The sequence below is a fragment of the Tiliqua scincoides genome, chromosome 6, assembly GCF_035046505.1.
Source record: "Tiliqua scincoides isolate rTilSci1 chromosome 6, rTilSci1.hap2, whole genome shotgun sequence".
NCBI classification, from domain to species: Eukaryota; Metazoa; Chordata; class Lepidosauria; order Squamata; family Scincidae; genus Tiliqua; species Tiliqua scincoides.
In genome coordinates this window covers 15,051,502-15,069,433 of record NC_089826.1, presented here as the reverse complement: position 1 = coordinate 15,069,433, position 17,932 = coordinate 15,051,502, and the positions used below count along the sequence as shown (strand labels likewise).

Below are 17,932 nucleotides of genomic sequence, written 5' to 3'. Positions count from 1 at the left end.
TAGAGCCTCACACAACTCCAGGGTGCCCCCGGAAAGGCTCCCAAGCCTTCCCTGAACTCTTAAACGTTGGTTCCAGGTAACCGGAAGCAGAGTTACCAACCTCAGCGGGAGCCTCAGGGAGGCTTCCGTGCAGTCCTGGAGCATGTGAGGTTCCACACCCAGGGTATATGGCAGGTCTGCCACTTGCATGCAGTTTGCTACTACCCATGGTTTCAGGTACACATGATAGCAGCAGGAACATGACCCCCATGGATACAGAGGACAACTATACTCTGCATTTAGGAGGGGAATTCAACTGGTATCGTGCCAACATAGGTTTGGAGTATAGCTTTTCCACCAGGGACCTTTGAAGGAAGTGTGGGTGGTGGAACAGGTAAGTTGCCTTGTACAAAAAGGTTTCCGACAGAACAGAAGAATTTGACAAAGCCAATGTCTAGCAATGGTGCTGCCAGCTGGTAAAGTAATACTGTATATTTGATTAGCTTTCAGAGATACTGTTAATACCATTGTTCACTTATCAACAGAGGTGAAGGACATAACAGCAGGAAAATAAGTTTAAAGCTTTGTTGATCAATGGGGTGGTGAGAGGATAGTTAGGCCCAGTTCACTCATCACAGGAAACCATTATTTCCTGCTCATCAATGAGACTTGGGCCTGCATTCTCCCCATTCCCCCTTTACATACCAAAAGAGAACATCAGCCATCAGAACTTAGGAAACTGCACTTAGTTTTACTTTTTAAAAAACTTTGGTTTGCTCAAACACAGTAAGAACAAACCTAGAATTCAGATCCTGGTTTATAAAAAACCATAGTTAAAAACTAAGCACAGTTCCCTGAATGGAGTGGATAATTGAGATTGATTTAACATCAAACACTTTTTATCTCTTCCTCCAGTGCACAGAGGAGGAGAGGAAGCAGGAGAAAGTCAAATCCACAGTTCTCCAGGGCTTGTTTGCATAGTGGAAAATCATGTTTTCTCATATTGTCAGAACTAGGCCTAAGTTAAATAAAAATTATAAACCAAAACAAATGATTGTGTACAGTTGTAGAATACAGCTTCCCATCTGACACAATTAGAGGACCAAACATTCCACATTCTGAATGGAAAGACAGCTTTAAAAGTTGAAAGTAGCCTGTTCAAAGACTAGCTGAGCTTTTGGAAGGCCTGATTCCTTGTTCCCTGATTCCAAACTCCCTATCTGTGTCAATATCTCTGTGCTATATCTCATGCAACAGTATAAATGACACAGCCTAATTCTCAGGCATTATCTACTCATATGTGCAGTATTAATGCAGCCACTGGGAGACTGTGGTTCTCACCAATAATTACACAGATAATCTCTCAAGGGGCAAAACATACTTTCCAGACTATAAAAAAAAACTGCCAAGACAAACACTGATGAGCCTCCAGCTTGGTCCACATGTTCAACAAATCATGGTTTGTTGTCCTCATGGTTTGTTCAATCCAGTCAACAAATCATAGTTTCTTGTGATCGTGAACTTCTAGACTTCTGAGCCCAGATGCTGCCTCTTTTGCCACCTCTTACCTCCTTATGTGTAGAGCCCTGATAGGAACATGGTGGTTTGTTAAACCACACCTCCATGGCTCAACTGAACATAAAGCTATGGTATATTGTACAAATTACAGTTAAACCAAGATGTGAAACTAGTTGAAACTCAGTTGCATATCCTGATTTAATCAAGATTTGTAAACCAAAGCTACAGATTCACACAGACTTACAGGTTACCAAACCACAATTCTCCTGGCACATGAGTGGAAGAGGTAAGGGGAGGAGGGAATGAGCATATGGGCTCAGGAAGGTTAGAAGCCATGTTCATAACCAAGCAGACTATGGTTTGTTCAGTCAACTGAACAATCTGTGTGCATCATATTGCAGCATGCAAGCATATCAATACCACAAGCAAAGTTAAAAACAAATATTTGAGGCAGGTTTAAGATCAAAATATTTTCTAACTGAAAATTAGGGACAGGTCTATGTTACAAACAGAAATCAATATATGTAATTGTCATGGTTTCTCTTTAAGATAGCTGTAGTTTTGTCAGAGAGTAGGGATTTTTCTTTTGTCAGTTTTGTCAGAGAGTAGTTTTGTCAGAGAGTAGAGAGTGAGGATCAGAATTCTCACAAAACAAACTTCTAGAGGTCTGGAGAAATTATGACAATGTTCATTTACATCTCAATTAGAGGTAGCATAGATATAGCCTAAGATACGTATACAAAACAGACATCACCAGCAGTCACTCTTGGGGAATGCATGGATTTATCAGAGTTTGTACTGAATGGATTTAATCATCAACACAGCAAGAAAACCTTGTCACAATTGCAAGAGTCCTGTTCTGCACATTCAACTATTATCAGGTTTTTACTAGGTCATTGTTTGACTCAGAAAAGGGTAGCTGCTCACAAGGAAAAGGGTGAGAAAAGGCTTGATTTACCCCATTCTCCAAGACACTCAACTTATTGTAGACCTCCCATACAGCCATCTTCACTTCTCAAGTTCACACGAGAAGGTCACGTAAGAGGAAGGGCAGGATCAGACTGAATGCTGTATTTACATCTCAATTTTTCACTGCAAACTGTTCTAGAAGAGTAATTGCACTTTGTTACAGTTGTAATTAAATTAATAGATTATCTCTCGGCTTCTACCTCAACTGGCGTTGACAGCGGCTTGGCTGCTTTTGGTAGTTTCACAAACAGGGGCAAGCAAAGATGATACTACAGAACATCATGACTGCCTACCCCAGTCTTTAAACCATGTATATGTTTGTTCTATAGGTCTACTTTACAGCATGACATGGTAAAAAGAAACATGAACAAGGTTATGCTGAAATCTATCTTCACTCTATTCAGAATAAATTGTAACGGGTTCTCCCTTCAACAGCCATTACCTCTCAAGTCACTATTAACAAGACAAATTTTGACTTCAGCATGGTGCTATTTCTGTCTTCTCATGGGAGTATATAGAAGGGAAGATCGTAAAAAGAGAGAGAGAGAGAGAGAAAATTATCTACAATATTTTGCAGAGAGGAAATAAGAGGGCAACAGCAGGGCCCTGATGGATGGGCCTCTGAGATCAATAGCTAGAGCTGGACATACTGTACTGCTCTGCTGCCCAGGGTAAAACAAAAATGGCCAGTTCATAGTCTTTATACAAGATTTAACCAACCAAAAGGCTACACACGGCCTGGTAATCACATGAACTAATGTTGCACATCCTCATTCCCTTCAGCACCAAAAAGAGCTTTGAGTCCTCAGCACACACTATCTATGGGAGCTCACTAAGCAAGGTCCCAACCTCAAACCAGGAGGTTCCCAGGACATGTCTTAGAGCCCCAACTTGCAACTGATGCAAGAAATTCTTAAGAGAAACCTTAATTGGTGCACAAGCTCTGAGGTCTTTCAAGAAATAGTGACTTGAATGAAGTCACTTGCTCTCTGGCAAGACCATATCAGTTATTTTGTTAAATTGTGGCCTTTTGTAGAAGAATTGTGAATTATTAACCATCTCCTTACACTGGCAAATCCTTTTGTAACAAGACATAAAGGGAGAAAACTGTGAAAGAAAGGTGATTCCTCAAACCAAGGTGAGCAAACAAGTCTGAATTACAAAAGCACCCCACAACACTGTAAATGGAAGTGATGCCTTTAGGAGGAAGAAAAAAATCCAAACACAAAACTGAGAAATTAGGCCCAGCCAAAAAAGAACAAAGTATCATACAGCAAGTTTTCAAATCTTATAGGATTCTTCATCAGGCTAGGTCAGTAGTTCCCACACTTTTTTGCCTGGAGGTTCCTTTGATCTACTGAGCCATTGACCATGGCTCCCCATTACAGCTGCAATCTTATACATTGTATAAGGTGGAAGGTTTTCACAAGAATTTTCCAACTCCCCTGGCTGGTTTCAGAGCTCCCCAGGGAGCCACGGCTCACTGTTTGGGAACCACTGGGCTAGGTGATAAGCGAAAGAGGAGAGCAAAATAGCAGAGGTTCCTGAAACACTGCAGTTTATGAAATAAAAAAAAAATAAAGTTCAGGAAACTTCTATGTAGACTTAAAAAAACCTGTGAAGGGTGTGGGATGGTTTCAATATACACAGGCCAAAGGAAACAACAAAATGATTGAATTCTCACTCACTCCCACCCCCTGCCATATTTTGAAAATATAAACTGTAAGTTAACTCAACCCAGTCCCCAGCACTAACTTGAAACCCTCATGTTCCTTCTAAGAAGCCAGGAAAAAAACAGAGCAAGGGAGACTTTATATTCGCAACCAGGAAACAAATTCAAGGTATCACAAAAAGCTGAAAGTCAATTCAAGTCAAACTGAGCACACTGGAGGGCATTTCAACCCTAAAAAATAAGAGTCCTACTGTCTGGTAATAAAACATCTTTAGTTCTGAAGTCCCTCCCCAGGGTAGGGACAGGAGCTGCTTGGATACAAATTGCTTGTTGAACAATCTGAATTTGGCCCCAAAATCATGTTAACCCAATGTAGGGATGATGCCAAAATCAGATGGTTTGAAACAAACTATCCCAGTTCAGAAAGCAGAGCCATGACAAGCCAAATGTTCTCTGAAATTTGGGCTTGGCTCAGAATGACATCAACGTGCATCAGCCATCCACACTACTAGTCTCTCTCCCAAAGCTTAGCCTAATAATTGTGATAGTGAAAGGAAGAGCCTTTTGTAAATAACCACTGACCTCACCATGCACCAGGCTGTAGGCAGTAGGGCAAAAAAGTCTGTCAATAGGAAAAAAAGTTGGTTCTTGCCTGTCTTTCAGGTTACAGGTGCGCCACAAATGATTAATCAAGGTACATGTGTGTACAAATTTTGTGAGCTAGTAAAATGGATCCATAAATTAACTTGCCTCTGTGACACAAATCATAAGCCCCTGGAACATCTGGCAAATGCCCTTGTACTACCAGCAAAACTCTAGTCATGGCAGATAAACTACCTTCTTTCCTCTCCTGTTCTGTGGGACTTCTGTCCTGTGAGTTGTGCTCTTGCAAAAAGTACCAGCAATACTTTGCTGCTATTGCTTCCTGCAAAACCGTAATGGTACGAAATACAAACCACAACAAGACAGAGTTTCTTTTCCTTCCCGTTTCACTGAGCATTTCCACAGTACCAAGATGCTTACACCTTCTCTCAAACTGCACCAGAAGGGCAAACACTGCTCTGTAACCTGAGTTCTCTGCATAAGCCACAAGACTCAAGGAAAAGAGAGGCTGATGACATCTCCGAATAAAAGGCTTGGTTAGTAAGTCAATACAAGATGTATGGACCCCTGGTTAGTAAGATTTATGGGCTTGTCAGCAAGGTTGCATCCTGAAATCAACCAAAAGTGCAGATAGCTACCAGTCAAGGTAGATTTGATTTAAATCATGATCTAAATCAGGGGTCTCCAAATGTTTTGGCCAGAGGGCCACATCAAATATTTGGCATGGTGTTGGGGGCCAGAAAAAAAAATTTAAATATAAAATTTATATAAATAAATTAGAGATAGAACTTAGATGAGTGAATAAATGAATGAATGGGCTCATTCCTTCAAACTCTCTGGCCCTTAGGACATCCTCCAGATGCAACTAGAGCACAGTTCCAGCCACGTTTGGCCAAGTGGGCCAGAGGCTTTCAGGGGACAAAAGGCTGGCTGCGGGCCGCATCTGGCCCCCAGGCCAGGGTTTGGAGACCGCTGATCTAAATCACTACTTAGAAAGACTCAATTTAGGGCCCAATCCTATCCAACTTTCCAGCCCCGGTGCAGCTGCAGTGCAGCCCCTAGATAAGGGAACATTTGTTCCATTACCTTGTGGAGGACTCCATAACTACCCTCCACCACTGGATGCAGCACCAACCCCATTGGCATGGCTACACCAGGGCTAGAAAGTTGAATAGGATTTGGCCCTCAATCATCTATTTTTTTTAAAAAGGGATTCTTGCTTACCATAACTTTAATACATATTTTTTACAACTCAGAGGTACAGTTTTCATTTGTTGAAGGCCCATATTTTACTTTTTAAACAGTGATTTATTATGAAAACTTTCAGATTAGTTCTGCAGTTATATCAGAAAATGAATGGTTATTTTAGTTACCAAAGCTGATTGAAACAAATACAGGTGGGCCCTGTACGTGGATCCTGTATTTGCAGTTTCAATTATCTACGGATTGGGGGGGGGGGGGTTGTGCACACTCATTAACTTGTTTTAGAGATTTACCCCAATGAAAATGTCTTGCTTAGCAAGGTTGCTATAAGCTTACAAGTTTATAGAGATGTTCAGGCTGCCACCTGGCAGCCTGGACACTTGAATAAAACTAGAATCAAGGTTAAAAAAACTAGATCAAGCAGAAGTTAACTGCATCCTGTTAACCTAAATCTAGTCTTTTTCAAGCGTCCAAGTTGCCGAGAGGTCTCTGAAACAAGTTAATAGCACGTGGGGAGATGGGAGGGAGGCCACAGAGACAGGCGTCTTCTGTATCTGCAGTTTCCTTCTCCAAGGGGTGTCTGCAGAAAGGACAACTCCGCAGATATGGGGGCCCTTATATACTGTATTTGTGATGACTTTGAAAGGTGAGTAAGTTCAGCAGGTTAATCATGAATATTTGGAGGAGTTTTTTATATGAGAAGGACAACCACCACCACCAGATATTTAAATTACTCCATTTCACTAAAACAATGTTTTTAAGTCTACCTCCAACGATCCTCCGTTTATGACCTTCTTGAAAGTGTGTACTCCTGTAATAAATAAATAAATCTGTAATAATAAATATGTAAGAAATAAATAAACTTTGTTAAAAAAGAAAGTGTAAACTTCCAGAGAGAGGGGAAAAAAGCTTGACATTCAGCCCAGTCCTATTCTTTCTTCCCACCCTGCAGATGAAGTGATGCCACAATGGCTACCATTGTATCCTGTGGGGAGGGGCAGCTGCAGGGGTCTCATCTGAATAAGGGAGCATTCCTTTCCCTACCCACGGATAGCCTCCACAGCATGGAGGGGTTTACTTGGGCCTGCACTAGTGAATCTGCTGGCACATGTCCATGTGGACCACACTGCAGGATCAGGCCCAGGAAGGCCATGATTCAGCGACCACCACTGCCACAGAATGCACCCCCTTCCCAGACCCAATCTACCCTTCCCCCACCCCGTCACAGCCCTATTATGCCTTCCCTTGCCCCTATCGTCACCTTGTTTTGCCCTCCCTCGTTCCCATTCCACCCTTCCCACCATACTACCTGCCTCAACAGGTGGCTGGTGATCATCTAGAGCAGGGGTGTCCAAAGTTTTTGGCAAGAGGGCCACATTGTCTCTCTGACACTGTGTCGGTGACGGGGGGGGGGAAGAATTAATTTACATTTAAAATTTGAATAAATTTACATAAGTTTACATAAATGAATATATTAAAGATGGAACTTATATGAATGAATGAAGGTCTTGCAATAGCTCAAGGCCTATACAAGGCCTTGCACAAAGCAAGGCTGGCCTTTCCTTTGCTGCCGCTACTGTATCACAGACATGAAAACACAAGCAGTGGAAGGAGCCCTCATCCACAGCTCATGCGAGACGTCAAACAGTTGCCCTCACGCTGAGAGCAGTTGCATCGGGACAGTGCGGGCTCCAACAAATCTCCGGAGGGCCAGAGGCTCATTGGAGACTGGGGGCTCCCTGAGGGCCGCACTGAGAGGCCTCGAGGGTCACAAGTGGCCCCAGGGCTGGGGTTTGGGCACCCCCGTTCTAGTGGATGCAGGAGAGCTCCTGCCTTCCTGCTGGCACTCCTGCAGAACATGACTCTGTGCACTGCCAGAGTGCCTTTTATGACTGCCATAAGGCAGTCGCCACAAGCGGAATGCGCATTCCAGTGGCACCTGGCCCAGACTGGACTGGACTGTTTGTCTACACGAAGTTGTAGAGGGACAATAGATAGGCTGCTCTAAAGGAATCAGCATCACTTAAGGAAATATTGAAAGCAAACCTGAAGATTTTCATAGGGCTTGCAAGAAATGTTCCAATTTCTACAATTATGTTGGAGGGGGGAAAGTTTCACAATAACTTCAGTCAGTGTTGGAAAAAAGGACTGACCAAGTCTGTTATTTCTTGTCTCCGTATATTGCTGTTAACAAGCATGTCATCTCTAAAGACACAAACTCAAACTGCAAAATTTTCTGATGGTATCTTCTAGACCAGGGGCGTGCAAACTTTTTAGCAGGAGAGCTACATCCTCTCTCCGACACTGTGTTGGGGGCCAGGGGAAAAAAAGAATTAATTTACATTTAAAATTTGAATAAATTTACATAAATGATTATATTAGAGATGGAACTTATATGAATGAATGAAGGTCTTGTGGTAGCTCAAGGCCTTTCCTTTCCTTTCGCTGCCACTGCTGCATCACAGATGTGAAACAGCAAGCAGTGGAGGGAGCCTTTGGCTCACAGCTCATGTGAGAGGTCGAACAGTCATCCTCACACTGAGAAAAGTTGCATCAGGCCAGCACAGGCTCCAGCAAGTCTACTGGAGACTGGGGGCTCCCCGTGGGCCAAATTGGGGGTCCCCAAGGGCTGCAAATGGCCCCTGGGTTGGGGTTTGGCACCCCTGTTCTAGACTAAGTACTTAGATAGACAAAAAAATTAACCTAAATCATGGAACCGCATAAAATTGAAGCCCCATCTAAGAAATTTTGGAACCTATTAGAATGTATAGTCCCTATTTCCTAATATTTGAGCTATGACATATTTTAAATTAAAACTATCACTCTGTATGACTTTGAAAAACATTTTAACAATAAAGGCTTACAAAATTCAATTTAAATCAAAATCATTCAATTATTTTACTTTCTTTTTTTAATCATTGATTTTTTATCGACCCCCATGCTGGTGCAGTGTATACACATCTTGCAATAACAGCTGTCCTCACATATTTTCTAGGATAGCTATTTGAATCAAAGAACTATAGAAACCAAGCAATATAATAACAGAAACTGCTGAAAGACGAGAATTCCATCGCTAATTAAGTGCTGCCAACACTGCATTTTTTCCATTGTTCTCATTTTATGCAGAGATGGGTCACCTCCAGGTGCATGAAATGCTTTTGAGGTAAACTGCATTAAGCAAGGGGGTCTAAGCAGCCACATATTGACATTCACAAAGTAAGTGCAGGCTGTCTCACTTAAATAATCTATTATTACAGATGACTTTAACCCACTTCTACCCAGCCCACAGGTGCACACATTTTATCCCTGTTGCATATATACTTGGGTAGAAATGGCTTTAAAAAACTAGCAGTACAATTCTATGGACTCTGGCCAGCAGCCAACCATGCATTCTACTGCCCAAGTCTGCTGAAAGACAGTCACAAAATGCCTGCAAACACACTAAATAGCAAGCTGCAGAGAAGATCAGAGCATTCCTGCTACCTGCCAGAACAGGTAAAATGATGGGAAAAGTGGGAAGGGCCCAGGGAGGGCAGAAAGGGGGCAGGGAGGAAACTGGGTGGGGAGAGGGGTGTGTGAGAGGGGCAAGGAGGGTGCAAAAGGCATTGTATCTGGCGGCGATGAAGTGTGCCGGATCCTATCCCCATTTTTGCTGCCTCCCCGCTCCTTTCAATCCTTGGACTTGCACTAGTGAAATCACTACCACAGGCCTGAAGAAGGTCAGGAGGCTTGCACAGAACAAAGGGAATTTAAATTCCTTTTTCCTGTTGAAGCCTCCCAATACACACACATACACTGAATACAGTGTGCCCATTTTTGGCAAGGCTCTACCAGTGGGGGGCAGGGAGAGGATAGGATTGGGCTCTAGGTGATGCACCATCACATGTATGACTTTTCACTGAGTAGCAGGAGGAGCATTTTGGTTAGGGAGATACAATCAACAGGTATATTCTATGAATCACTGCTCATTCATTTTAATGGAGCTTGATCAGAAGAGTTTCCCACTGGATTGTGGTCTATATGTCCTGAGAGGCTGAAAGACTCTCTAGAACTGAATTTATCAGGCCACAACTTGACAAAAAGCTTAAACAGGCTGCATGGAAAAGCACTCAATAGGCTTGTTCACACATTGTGGTTCAGTTGTAATTTCTAGTCCGATGGAGCAGTCTTGACAGAAATAAGAAGACAGCCATGGTGTGTGTGTGTGTGGGGGGGGGGGAGTCCCAGAACTCAACCGTGAAAGACGTTCAGATGATTCTGATAGCTGCACCAAAGGGACTCATCTCCTGGGGGAAAGATCTTTGATCCATCATTGGAGTGATGGACTGGAGAAAATGCACTTAGGTCATTTATTTCTTGTTTCAAACAGCCATATCTAAAATATCGGGGGGGGGGGAAGAGAGAGACACCAATTTAGCTTTTTTTATACTGATTAATTAATGCCCCTTTCTCCCCCTAAGTGTCACACTTCTGTGCACTGCTACATAATAGGATTATGAAATTATACCTTCCTTACTTTGCATTTTATTCTTTAGGATCAGCTATGACAGATATCTCCCAGTCACACAACTAACGAAAGGAATGGGAATCTTTGAAGTCAGCAAATTGAAACACCATTGTTACTGAAAGGAAGATCTAACTCTACAGTCCTAGGATAGGGGAAAACCCTAAGTGCAAGTGTGGAATTTAGTGTCTAGCCAGGCTGCCTCTGGTAAGAAACAGCCATACACAGTTTGAACGCTAAATGTATGTTTCACCTTCTGATCAATGTATATTACACAATAAAAACCAGAATTTGAAAACTCATAGTTGTGCAGACAAATCTACAGTTAATATGAGATTTGTCCCTTGACAAAAGTGGTCACAATCCAGGCCAGATTAAGGCTGCAATTCTATTCATCAATAGTAAGAGTCTTCCTATGGGCTTTATTACCACATTCCACATTTAGTTTTTCCTGACATTTTGCCCTTAAGCAATCTCTGCCCAATGTTGCATATACACAACAGGGATCAAATTTATACACCTGTGGGCTGGACAGAAATGGATGAACTACAAAGGGTACTGTCAAAGGACTAAAATGCTACCTGAAAACTAAAACTACCAAAAGCAAAGATATATATGCTCCAAACACATGCAGATAGCAGAACTAGAACAGAAATTTTCCCAGCCAAAGTCCAAAAAGACCCTAAGTCTGGGCAATTCCATGCAGAATCTAGCTACTGAAAAAGCCCACTCACATTGGAATGAAGAAGAAAGCATTTATAATAACAGGCTTCCCTGGCCCAGGAAGCTTCAGCTAATCAGCTCCCTGATTACCTTCCTGGTGTCTAATTGATCATCAACCACCTGTTCCATTTCCTTGCTGACCAGCTCCATTGTTCTTAAAGGGATCTACTGTTCCTCCCTGCTGTCAATTAAGCCTGAGGATTCTGGTGTTTCTGAGCACAGGGGTTCAAGCATGGCTGAGAGTAAGGGTCTCTTCCTTACAGATCATATTTAGATGATTTTCTGGATCTCTATAATATCTTGAAGATTTTGTGTCTGGTAGTGCTGTTCTTTAACAGGCACCTGTGTCTGGGCAAAGTTAATCTGATACCCTGGGGACATGCTCAGGTGCAGCTGATTTGTTCATTTGCCCTAACCCACAATATCCCTGATGTTCTTTCAGCCTGGTGTTGATTGATCTTTTTGGTGGTACAATGGGTGATAAATCTGACCACTAAGCCTAGGTTCCTAAATTAATCCTATTCATGTTTCCTGAGAGTAAGCCCCACTGGACATAATGGAACTTACTTCTAGGTAAAGAAGTAATAGGACTGCACTGTAAGCACATTTAACTCCCATTTATTTCAAGAGTTGAGGATATGAAGTCAATGGAACTTCAGAGGGAATGAGTGCAAATTCGGAAGGGCAATTTTTAGCCCTTGATTTAGAACCACTGAGGATATTAATAGTGTCTTTCCTACAGTGAACAGCAGCAGCAAGCAAAAGGAACAAACCAGGGATTGGGACAATAGTGAATCGTCTGTGTGCCGGGCATGAAACCATATATGGTCAATGCTGTTCAGGGCTCTTTTTGTTTGTTTGTTTTTAAGGGATGAACCCATAACCCAAAATGAACTAAAACCCTGAAGTATGTCCACTTTAGGGGCAGAACTTGTGGAATTCTCAGCTGCTGAAAGAATTAATAATGAAACTCCTTCAGGCAGGTCTCACACATCCCTCCCTAGTTGGACATTAAAATGCCCACAAATTTAAAAGTTTGCTATTGTTGCTTTTTAACACAGCATTTCATGTACAGGTATACGCCACTTAACGGGGATACGTTTGCCAATTCCTGTTGTTATGCAATTAGGTTGTTAAGCGAACATCCCACCCAATCTAGTGCCTTTGTGTAAACAGACACAGGTACTTGCTAGCTGCACAGGCTACTGCACAGGCGGCTTCTTTGCATTAAGAACCTTTCTTTTGTGCAAACAGACACTCTGCTGCAGGCTATGGGAGACTTGATTGTCTCATTAAGAACCTCTTTGTTGTGATTTGACCACAGTCATATATGTGGTCCATTATTATGAGGTCTGTTGTTAAGCGGCACACGGCTGTAAAAGGTTCATTTTAGTACCTATGATTCAATTCTCACAGCCCAATCCTACTGAGCTTTAGCGTTGGTGGAACAAGCATTCCATCAGTGCTAACTGCTGCAAAAGCACCTTAGAATGCTTTCCAGCAGCATGCACAATATGGAGGAAGGTGTAATCAGTGTGGGAGGAGAGGCTGCGGGAGGGGCGGATTCAGTGGCAATGGTGCATGATCTAAGAAAACCCATTGTAGAGTGGGAGGCTTACAGACCTATGAAGTCTTCCAATCTGCCAGCACCCCCACCTGGATACAGTGCACACATTTTTGCACCAGGACAGGAAAGGCATGGCTGCTTCAGGGTAGTGGGAGGACATCAGTCCCTTTGAAATAAACAGAGAGTTGGTTCACAGCAGCAGCACTGGCTAGATTCCAGCTCAAGAAGACTTGCTGAGATGTTTCTACATGCATATGAAACACACACACACACACACACACACATCATTAGAGTGCTTAGAGCTCAAAATCAATGGACAATCACATATAGCTAAATATTAAAACACGATATCCTCCATGCTGGAAGAGATGAGCCTACACAAATTGTGTACTTGGCTACAAATGCCACCTAATCCCTGCTTAATTAAAGCAGTGTTTTCAACTCCTGTTGTGTTTAGGGAGCGAAGAGTAGAGCACAAGTGGTATGCAAAGGAAATAGGCAGCGTGGCTAATCTCAAAGACTTCGGAGCTTTTGAGCTGCATAAATCAGAGTGACTTTTTGAATAGCCTCATAAAACACAATATCATTGCCATTCCGCTCACGGCTTTCGAGTTCTTCCTACAGCATACAGATCATTAGGAAACTTCTAAGCAATCAAGTAATGTTAGTCTGATGAAATTATTCAATCAATGCATAGGCTCACTGAAGGAGCATAATGCAGAACTACATAGTTTCAATATGTAAAAAAAAAAAAAAAAGAGCCCCTTCTTCCATAGTATGCACGCTGAGAAAAATTAGACTGGATGCAATTGGTTACAGGATTTTCATAAGTATGCTTAAAGTAGTCTTTCTGAACTACTGGCTTCCATCCATGATATTCAAGTCAGCAGAAACACACAAACTACTCAAGCCCATTCAACACCGCTAATAACAGGTATGTACTAAAAATAACTAGAACATCCCAATACAGTCATCAGAGAAGTGTGTGAATAGAGAAAAAATAATACATACTGTATTTAATACAATCTGCTCCCCAATATATTAGCTAGATAGGTTTCTAACTCTTAATATCATTCCTGTGACTGGCAACCTTCTCAGACACCTAAAAACATAACCTTGATGACAAATGTATCAAATATTCTGTATGAAGCCAGGTGAGTCAACTAATGTTAAAGGTGAGAAGATATATATTAGTAAGTTACATTTCTACAGGTGACTCCTCAGTCCGCTTCCTCACACTCATCTGTGTTCTCTCTCTGTGTGTGGTACATTTGAATATTTTTACACACTTTAATAGCAGTGAGAAGACAACAATATAATATCGCTTTGTTCAACAGATATAGGGTATCTGAATACTTGCTGTTTCATTTTTCTGGACAAATTTTTATTTTCTTCAAAAATCTCATTCAGAAACAGTGTCATTTGGCTATTGATTTTCATCTTCACAGTTAAACAAAACACTCTCCTGGATGATCAAATCAACAAAAAAATGGCTTTCCGTTTTTCTTGCTTGAACACATCCGAAGCAAGATAGGCTTTGTGGAGGGGAAATAAAAACCACCCTAAAGCCAGGATTTTATCTCAAACATTTTCCAGAGTTGGAGACAGGGGGTGGATGTCTCTGTGCTTTTAAAAGAATTGCTGAGTTTAGCTGCTGTGACCCAATTTAACATGAAATCATTGCTTATTTCAGGCTACTTATTTTCCACACCCAGGAAAAAGATTGAGATTTGATGACAATTATCAATTTGCCTGTTTCATGGCAACATAAAGGCATCTATAAAAAGAGCTAATCCCCTTGTCAAATGTACTAATTGTCTTTCCAAATGAAATTAATTGTCTGAGAAACTGCACTGGGGGCTCCCCCTCCTCTTTCTAAGCAAAAGTACTTTGTTGCTGCATTGAACCACCAATGGCATTTTAAAAAAAAATTACACAGTGCGGAATTTGCCAGTTATAAATAATTAAACCCGGCACCCAATAAACATAAATAGCAATTAACGTGAAGAGAGGCAAAGAGAGGAACTGTTTGATGTGAAATCACAGCGCAACAGTGCATGCAACTGTTTGCTTAGCAAAAAGGGAGGACAAGAATATGTGCCTGGCATTTTATCTTCACAATCCCACTATTCATTGGTGAAAAGCATTGTTAAAGTGCACAGGGATTCATCTAGATGTAGAAGGCCTGGTCATAGCAAAGCACCCAATGTCCCCAAAGCACCTTTTCCTAGTACAGTACTTTTCAACTTTCAAAACAAGGCACCATGCAGCTCCTTTTCTGGAGGAAGTCTCAGCTGCTGCTGTTTGCTCCTCATTCACTCAGGTGAATGCCCCCAGGTGAAGAGCTGACCACTGAGCATCCCTACAGTGGTCTCTATCCTCAGGAGCTCCAGGCTAACTCCAGGGCTTGCAGGGATCTGAGTGGGAACCCTGGCAGTGGCAAGCTCTGCGTGTGCGCATTCATTCAAAAGCAGGGATTGCTCAGTCCTGATCCCTTCACTGAAACATCACATTACTGGCGGCGGTGGGCAGACATGTTTACAAAGAGGAGGATCTCTTAAGTCAGAAAGCCCCAGCAGCAGATACCAAGTTGCGGGGGAGGCGGCGGCTGGCTGGCTAGCTTGAGCTCTGGAGGAGCAGAGAACCATTCAGTGGCGTAGCTAGAGGGGGGGAAAGCACTAAGTTTTGCAGGGAACCTCCCCCTCCCCTTCGGAACCATTGGGCAAGGGGCAAAACGGAGGCGTATGTCCCCCTCTAGCTACGCCATTGGCTCCATTTGGACTTTAGCACGGGATGAGCGGAAGGAGGGGCGTGGGAGAGGAAAGGACTTCTAGCTCTGCCAGCACCTGAAAGCACCCGCTCCTATCCAGCCCTCCCCCTCCAGCAGGGGACCCTGAGGCTTCCCCTCCACAGATTGTCTGTCCTGCACTCCAAAGGAGCCCCTTTCATGTAATGCTTTCGCTCTCTCTGCCTGCGTGTGTTGCTTGCCAAGCAGTTTAGCAGGCAAGGATGGGGGGGGGGCGAGAGAGAGAAGCAGAGCGAGGGTCCTTTTTGCTAAGCAAACAACCTCCCCCCCATTTCTTTTTAGTGGAGAATAAAAAAGTTGGGGGCAGTGGCGTAGCTAGAGGGGGTGCAAAGCACTAAGTTTTGCAGGGAGCCTCATCGAAGCGTGCAAGGGTCTCCTCCCCTTCTATTCCAGGTGTGGGGAAGCCAAACAAAGGCATACGAAGGGGAGGGGGAGGGGCGATGACGCTCCCTGCAAAACTTAGTGCTTTGCCCCCCTCTAGCTACGCCACTGGTTGGGGACCTTCTTGCTTTGGGGCTGAAAACAGAGCACGGGCGAGTGGATTTCCCCTTCCTTCCATGCATCCTGGGAGACGCAGCAGCCTCCGGGCTGGCAAATGTGGCTTGGCTGCGGAGAGCTCTGAATCACAATCATCACCCCCCCCAGCCCTTCCTCGTGTGGCCGCCCAGAGGCTGCCAATAGGTGGGACCCAAAAAAGGGTCGGGGGGGGGACTCCTTTAACCCTTGCTGGGCTGACACCGTGCATGCAAAGAGGAGCGGGGCAGGGTCTCCCCCTGCCTGCCCTCTCTCCCTAATACCCAAGGAGGCCTGCGGGAGGCTCTTGCCAGCCACACTGCCATCCTCTCCCTGTCGCAGGCTCGCCTGGCTCGGGAGAGGCGACTGTGCCTGCCGCTGGGGAAGCAAAAGGACCGCATCGCACACCACATCGTGTGGTGTGTTGCACGCCGCCACCGCCGGAGGGAGGTTAAATCCGACGACCCTCCTCCTCCTCCCCCTTGCCAAGCTCTGCCTGGCCAAATGAAAGAGCTCACGTTGCCAAACCACCTGTTCCTCCAGGCCCGGCAAAGGGAAGGGGGGTTGTGCAATGAGGGGTGTGTGTTGTGTGTGGCTCGTGATCCTTACATACACTCCACCAGGGGAAGACTCCAGGCTTTCCCCCAGCCAGGGCACAATCAGCAGCCAAGAACAGCTACACTGTGACCACTGGGCATCGCTGCACTGTATGCGTTGGAAAGGCAAACTCTGCCTGTTTCCCTCATTTGTTCTCCAGCATTAAAAGAGACCAGGAAACAAGCGCCCCCCCCCCAACTTTACAGGCTTGAGAGCCCAATCCTATGCATAAATCGCAGAAGTAAATCCTATCGTAGTCAATGGGGCTTACTCCTAGGAGAGTGTGCATAGATTGCAGTTTGAGAGTCCAATCCTATGCATGCCTACTCAGAATAAATCCCATTATAGTCAATGGGGCTTATTCCCTGAAAAGCGTGCATTGGATTGCAGCCTGAGAGCCCAATCCTATGCACGTCTACTCAGATTAAGTCCCATTATAATCAATAGGGTTTACTCCCTGGAAAGTGAGCATACGATTGCAGCCTGAATCAGCACGTAGAGCATCCATGCAGCAAACACATAAAGATCACACAGGGGTGGTTTATTTTATTTTTTTCTGCAATCACAGCGGGGAGACTTTGCAACCGCCCAGAGGAGAAGATTCATCAAGGAAAGAGGCTGCCCAGAGACGCGCCCCCCCCCGAAAACGTGGCCCCTCCGCAGCTCGCCTTTCTTACCTATGTGGATGATGGAATCCGCCAGAGCTGCTTCCCAGGTTCGAGTCCAACACACGGACACCAGCAAAGCAAGTGAGAAAACTTCCATCTCCTGCGCGTGGGGCTGAGCGGGGCAAGGGGGTGAGTAGCGATCACACACACCCCCCAGCCAGGAGGACCAGCGGCGCAGGGGAGAGAGAGGGAGGGAGAGTTGCAGGAGCCGCTGGTTCCCTCCTGGTTCTTCCTTCCCAACGAGCTGCAGCTGCAAAGAGGGAACCGATCCAGCAGCCCTGTTGGGGGGCCCTTTTTTTGCAACGAGTCCCCGCGTCACTTCGGGGTGCGTCCGGGCATGGCCAGAGTTGCGGGGAGTTCTTGCTGCAGCCAATCCATCCAGCCCCCCGGAGGTGTCAGTGGGGCCGCGTGGCGCGCTCCTCTGCTCATCACAGCATCCTCTCTCTGCGATACTTGCCCCCCCCTCAATTAGAATAGAGAATTGTGTTTATTTCCTCTCTTGGAGCGGGGGGGGGGGTCCGTTCAGCCAGCTCGATGCACGACTCCACAACTTGCAACCCGCGGCAAAACAACCCCCAACCCTTGCCAGCCCCCCCCCCCACACAAACAG

General features: G+C 44.4%; 1 protein-coding gene across 2 annotated transcripts in view; it reads right to left on the bottom strand.

Annotated features, from left to right (window-relative positions):
* Window positions 1-17,419, bottom strand: part of GRID2 (glutamate ionotropic receptor delta type subunit 2) — a 997,958-nt gene extending 980,539 nt beyond the window's left edge. For both annotated transcript variants that reach the window (XM_066632190.1, XM_066632191.1), the window contains exon 1: window positions 17,332-17,419. In XM_066632190.1, coding sequence (XP_066488287.1) covers window positions 17,332-17,419 — 88 coding nt within the window. The remainder of the gene's footprint in view (window positions 1-17,331) is intronic.
* Window positions 17,420-17,932: the final 513 nt, after the last annotated feature.